This window comes from Lycium barbarum, chromosome 6 (assembly GCF_019175385.1).
Source record: "Lycium barbarum isolate Lr01 chromosome 6, ASM1917538v2, whole genome shotgun sequence".
Lineage (NCBI taxonomy): Eukaryota > Viridiplantae > Streptophyta > Magnoliopsida > Solanales > Solanaceae > Lycium > Lycium barbarum.
In genome coordinates, this window is record NC_083342.1 from 113,633,614 (window position 1) to 113,640,563 (window position 6,950).

The 6,950-nt window shown below is 34.7% G+C and overlaps 1 protein-coding gene across 1 annotated transcript; it reads right to left on the reverse strand.

Moving 5' to 3' along the window:
• Window positions 1-1,461: 1,461 nt before the first annotated feature.
• LOC132645614 (uncharacterized) lies at window positions 1,462-5,904 on the reverse strand. Its single transcript, XM_060362697.1, has 6 exons — window positions 5,585-5,904; window positions 4,633-4,792; window positions 3,084-3,271; window positions 2,483-2,606; window positions 1,997-2,127; window positions 1,462-1,744 (listed from the first exon to the last, which is right to left on the reverse strand). The coding sequence occupies exons 1-6, from the start codon at window positions 5,810-5,812 to the stop codon at window positions 1,607-1,609; spliced, it is 969 nt and encodes a 322-aa protein (XP_060218680.1). The 5' UTR covers window positions 5,813-5,904; the 3' UTR covers window positions 1,462-1,606.
• Between the last annotated feature and the right edge of the window lie 1,046 nt (window positions 5,905-6,950).

Here is a 6,950-nt window from a genome sequence, read left to right on the forward strand (position 1 = left end):
AACACTTTTTTATTTTCTAAAAGGCTGGACTATAAATATTGAATTTGCTTGTAACAGTGTAGGTTATTGTTTCATTCACCGTTATAATACTTAATTAAGTAGTTCAGACTCTTCACTTTCGATGCTGTACTCGTGTCAAATTCTAAAAAATACATTACTTTTGATGAATCCAATACACACCCGTTGACATTTTTAAAGAATCCGAGCAACATAGCTTAATAGCGCTTGCGCAGGTCTGATGTGCCCGTGTTTAAAGATTCTTCTTTGAAAGTGTTAAGCTCAACTTGTAACTTTATTTCTTAGAATAATCACCAAGTTTAAGGAGATTTTGATTCTGGAGGCTAAATTTGCTATACTTGGTGGAGGTAATACCTTTTTAGTACCAGATACCTGCTTTGTATGTTCCAGCATGATATTTGTCTTGTCACCAAGAATTTATTCTCTAGATAAGCTTTGCATAGGTCATAAATAACCTTAAATTATTAAAATGATACTTTCTTACACTTCATTCTTTATGGGGTACTGTTTTGAAATAAACGAATGTTAACATCTTTGAGAAAAATTAGTAGGCGTTTGGCCATAGAAACCAAAGAAAAAAAAATCACTTTTTTTGGAATTTTGGAGTTGGAGTTGTGTTTGGCCATAGTTTTTGAAATTGTAATTTTTGGTTGAAAGTAGTTGTTTTGGTTATGAAAAAAGTGAAAATTTTGAAAAACGAGTTTTTCTTGTTTTTAGAATTCCGGAATACAACTTCAAGTTGTATTTGAAATTCTTATGGCTAAACGCTGATTCTGGAAAAAGGTGAAAAAAAATTCCGAAAAAAAATGAATAATTCTTATGGCCAAACGGGCCCTTAGTCATTTACCTATTGAACTTTAATGATTCATAAATTCAACTTGATATTGTGAAATCGTTTTAAAGCTTGCTATTAATAAACATAAACTAGATAATTACTTTATACATGCACTGGCTGAAGGTAGTATATATCCAGTGTATTAGTCAAGATGAGCTTAAATTGGTCCAGCCATTACTGTTATTAGAAGTTACTTTATCATATCTTTGACCCCTTTAAATTAGATATAAATTTTAATGCCAGATTACTTTTATATCTGGTACAGTTAATCTCTTCAAGATTACAGTGGCATACTAGTCAAACTGGAGCTGGAATAAAGTTTTCTATACCATATGGAATAATTCTATTTTGTCAGGCAGCTACTCTATTTTTCTTTTTATTATTTGCTGAAAAGAATAAAGCAGCACAAAGATTATGAATGGCGGGCATGCAACTGCAACCAATTCAGTGAAAATTTTGGAATTGATTCTAAAAGCAAAATGACCATTAGTTACAATGTTCTCAGCGTAAACTGTTGACTGGAATATGTCTACATCAGTTGTATTGCATCTTCATGTTTTGTGGTAAAATTGTGTAGTCAAATCATATTTCTGAGAAAATGAACATAATTTGCCACCGTCACACCTAACTGCATAACTGTGTACATAATATTAACAATAAAAGGAATTATATATTTTTTTAAATACATAAATTTGGAAATAAAGTGCACACCAAAGATGAGCATTCCGAAAACTGCAAGAAACAAAGTACTACTTATGATGTAGAAGCAAATTCAGCTTCAAGCGTCAATTTAACACCATCCCTAAATGCAGTTGGTGACATATTGAGTGTCTGAATCAATCTGGTGATATCCATGGATATATCTGCCGGAGATTTAACGCCGCGGTTAACCTAGAAAGTTCAGATAATAACACACACATGTTAGGTCTGTTGTTTTCAAGAGAAATCAAAAAGTAGTGATGATATTATCTTTGACTGTGAGTGTAACACAAGAGAGAGGTAACAACAGTGAAAGCAGATTGAAATCTCATGTATTTAACCATAGAGGCAGCTTGACACAACAGAAGCTTGAAGGAAAATGAGAAAAGTAAGAGTCTACTTGTGAAAATTTGTTCCTGGTAACGTTAAATCGATGTTACTCACAGTTGATGAGGAGACTGACTTGATCAATGACAAATTATAACCTCTAACATGTGCAACAGCTTCAGCCATCTGAACCCTGGAGACCCGATCTGGTCCACCCACGTTCAAAAGTAACTGCATGGGCTCTCTGTCTAGAAATAACACACATCGAGTGATAAAGCACAAGAGGTCAAGAGGAGAGAGACATTCAGGTTAATTTTAGTCACAAAACATTACTAGAAGGCTTTAAAGGAAAAAAGTTAAGACATAAATTTAAATGTCAATTGATTATTAGCCTTGATAATCATGTTGTGGAACTTTTCTGTATTGAGTCATAGTGAACCATTGGAATTGAACACTGAGCTGAATTACTTGTGCTGGATTATAATCCAGTTTACTCAATAATATATTTTAAAAGAATCAAATTATCATCATGCAACAAGAAAGGTTGGAGTAATATGTAGAGAAAAAAAAAAAAACGGAGAAGAACACAGTGAAATGTCAAACCTGAGATCCATCTATTTGTCAGTGTCCATACGGTGGTCACAAGATCCTTGACATAGACAGGACAACGGAATTCATCGTGGAAAAAATCCATAGCATCTCCCTTTGCAAGAACGCTATCCATCCACTGCATGATTTTCATGTGAAGCCTCAGCTCAAAGCCCAGCAGTCAATTAATTTAATGCCATTTATCATAATAGAATCATGCGTAAGTATTCAATCTTATGTTCAGTTTAATGAAAAAACAGTACTATCTTAGAAATCTCAATAGAGCCAATCACCCCTATGGTATGACCATTGAGTCCCAAAGTAGGGGACAAATAGATGAAATTCAATAATAATCGCATATAGAGCACGAGATATAATCTGCAAGCTCGAGTACATCTCAATATCAAGTTTAAATCAAGTTTCAGCCCAAACAAAGGACAGCCTGACATAATATGAAGTGATTAGGTTAAGCTTCAAAAAGGATATGAAGTGTTTAAATTCCAAAGCAAACAAATGATAAATCATGGAGGCTAATATGGCCCCGACTCAGTCTACTGGACAATCCCTTAATGAAGTTGGACAAGTGCAAGAACAAGGTGAAGTTCATTGTATTCACCTGAACTGGAAGTGATTTTGGGACGGGGGAGACCGTCTGAGGTCCATAAATAACACTGCTCCTCAAAATTGCAAAATTTGAGCAATTTTCAGATATAAATTGCTCTGCTGCTACCTTTGATCTTCCATAAACATTTACAGGAAGGGTCTCATCATCTTCCTTGTAGAAGGATTTGGTCCCTTCATAAACTGAGATTAAAGTCAAATTAGTCTCACTCTGTCCCAATAAAATTGTTGTGCATCTGTCAAAAAGACACGAGAACATTCTACATTTAAATGACGGTCAACCCAGCCACACGAGAACATTCAACAATTTGACAAAGTTATATCAACAGGAAAGAGAGCCTGATGATGCTAAGGTTCTAAACAACTTCTCCAAATAAACAATATGAAGCATTTAATACCAACAAATATCAGGGAAATTGGTGAACAGAAGCTAACATCCTAATTTCTCAATTTTTATGCACCAGAAATATAAGTCAGCATCTTCCTTATCCAAATGTCTATTAATTCTAAGCGTCTTACCTCTATCTGCCTGAAGGAGTTACAGAAACTTCAAAATAACATGTCAGACCTATTGCTGTTTTCCTTGATATTGAAAAAATTACCCATGTGTTAGAAGGGACCAGTTCTTTATCTTCAAATGACATCCTTGTGCCAGAATTGATTTCTTAGGCAGGAACTCGGAGGTAGCTAAACCAGAATTTTAAGTACATAGAGTTTGGCTCCTATAATATTGATAGCCAGCAGTGTTGTTGAAGGCTCAATTGAGGCGTGCTTAAGGTGAGAAGCAAGGCGGAGAGCAGGTTAGGAGCTTCATCTCACTTAGGCGGCGCTTCCATGCAGGCACAAAAGCTCTAAGACATTCACCTTATTGCCCGTGAACTATATCTTGAAAAGCGTGTAACTAAACAATAAATAAAACCGGCAAAGCGATCTATCAATTGTTAAGGAGATGTAATGTGTTATGATTAGGCATAGGAATTAAAAAAATTAGTCTAAGAAAACTGGTCACTGAACCTGGATTGAAAACCTAAAACTGCATCTTTGCAGAACTAAAAAGTTTAGTGAGTGGATTAACTTTACATCTGATGAAATAGGTGAATCCTTTTGTATAAACAAATAGGAGAATCTGTTTAGTCAATGTAGATGGAGTCAAAGGCTCCAAAGCAACATTGAATCAGAGTTGTAAGATGAGTACAAAGGAAGAACTGACTGCCCAGTAACCAAGTAGAATATGGCGTCTGGCAATAGCTGAGGACTCGCATGCTAAACTATGCAACTTCTCACTCCCCGAAGTCCTACAAAGGAAGAAAGTACATCCATTTACTTTTCTCATCACCTATTTTTGTTCCAATTGTACCAAATGAGTGAAACAATGACCTACCCCTACCAATGGAAGTAAACCAACATTTTACCATTCTCCTCCCCTGTAGAAAACCAACATACTTAGCCTAAGAAGCATAACTAGCTCAAGACAGAAGCGAGAAACTCTTTAACTTCTGCAATAAATTAATTATTGTCACTACGACGATTTCTGTGTGTCTTACCTTGATCAGTAGACAAGTGGATCAGAAGAGTATTTCCATTGCTAAAGCTTGATAACCATTTGACCAGAACAGAAGGCACATTAATAGACATGGCAGCAGTAGGATCCACTTCACAGGCACGTGGAACAGAAAGTGCAGCACAATTAACCACAACATCAGGCTGCTCATTCACATTACAAAGCTTGGTATTAGCTATTATGGGCATTTTAAGTGTTGTAGTAGTAAACTTTGACCTACTAGACAATCCACCCGCTACTTAAAATATTTATCCTAGATCACAATAAACAGACAGCAAGACTACACAAAAATAAATTCAACAATCTGAGTGATCCAGTCGAGGCAAAAAAGAGTTTAAAATCAGTGGATGCACCTCTTATTACATATGCATAAGCAAAATTTAATTAAAATTTCATATATTATACACACACACACACACACACATATATATATATATAGACTGAGTATGAGAGGTTGCACCCTCTGCTTACAAATATTGGATCCGCCTCTGTAATATCAGATAGAATATGAGCAACACGAGTCGACATTGTGCTGCTAAAAATCCTACCACTGGGAAACAAAACTAAAGAACGGGACATAGTAAACATCTAGAAAACAATTAAAATTTACTCTACACTGCAAATGTATTTCCTGAAGACCCTCAAATGTAAAATGGAATCTTTAGTAACAATTTCAATCACCAAATCGAAGATGAAAAAAAAAAAAAAAAAGAATGTGGTTCTTCAAGACCAAAAAAGAAAAAATTCAAGCATCTAGTATAACTTTACTGTAATTCAAACGAGACCCAAATTTTGTGAGACGCATATCTTAATCACCAAAATAGAAGTGCCAAAAGAAATAATACTTCAAGACCCACATTGTGATGCAAGCAAAACAATTGCAAGACCCAACAAAAAAAAAAAAAAAAAACAGTTTGTAGTTGTAAAATTCAAACCTGACCGAAATCTTGTGAGATGTGATCAAAGGCATTGGCAGTTGGTAAATCTAGATGGAAGGGTAGGACATGAGGAAAGGCTTGTAGAAGCTTCTGAGGAGGGGGATTAGTATGGTAGGTGAAGGCTAATGAGAGAGCTGTATACGGAAGACTATCTTGAATTGCTTGCAGAAGATGCTGCCCCAAGTAGCCTGTACCTCCAACTATCAATATCTTCTTGCTACTCATTCTCAATTTTCTCTACCTTCCTTGCTAATTTCTCCAATCGTATACTAGGAATGCAATGCACCTCTTATGTCCTTTTGTGGGGTCAAGGAGTCTGCTGTGCCTAGTGACATCTTGGGTGTTCGTTTTTTTTTTTTTTTTTTTTTTCCTGAAATTGATATTTCTTGAGTAAGAGGTTTTTTGTGCAATTTTGTGAATTTAAATGCTATGTATTGCAAAATTTGTAATAGCATTTCACATATAAGTAGGCGTTTGGACATGCGGTTATGGTTTGAAATCATGAGATGAAAATAGCGTTTGGACATGCATTTCATGATTTGGGGTTGCAAACCATGATTTTAAAAAATTTAAATAAAAATTTGACTCATAAATTTATATTTTGTAAAAAAAACCCATAAGTTGATAGATATCTTTAACAATTACTCCCACGAACCATTTACCAACCTCACTAACTTTCATCAATCTTTATTTATGTATACCAACCTCATTACTATTCATGTTAAATTTTCGTTTTTATTGAACTAAAGTTTGATCAATCGATGTTATATTTTTTTTAAAAACCTTTTAGTAGTGTATTAATTTTCTTATGAACTTGACTTGCTCATTTGGTAAAATGGTATAAGAATTGGGAATGTTTTGATAGAGTTCGCAACTTATGGAGTTTTTATATCTATAAGAGAAAATATAACTTAAGATACTCAAATTACATGTCCAAACATAATTTGAAACCATGTCCAAACGGCTCCAGGAGTGGAGCCACTAAGGGGCAAGGGGCATACTCCCTTCGGCAAAAAATTACACTGTATATTCAAGGTTAAAATTATATTTTATGTTTCTATAGTAGATGTTGAACTCCTTGACTTCTTTGTGTGTTCACTTCTTTATATTTTTTAACCCACTTAGTAAAAGTCCTGGCTCCGCCGCTGCTAGCATGCACAATTCTAAGATGATGAAATAATACCTTTAACACCGGGAACTCGGGGTGTTATGACAACATGAATTATTTTTACCTTTTTCGGGTAGCTAAAAATATCAATGCCCACAAAGACTTTTTTGCCTTCTGTTCATACTAAATTAACTATATTTTCAATACACATTATTGTGTAACTGCTAACTATATATTATTAGAAGAAACTAAAAT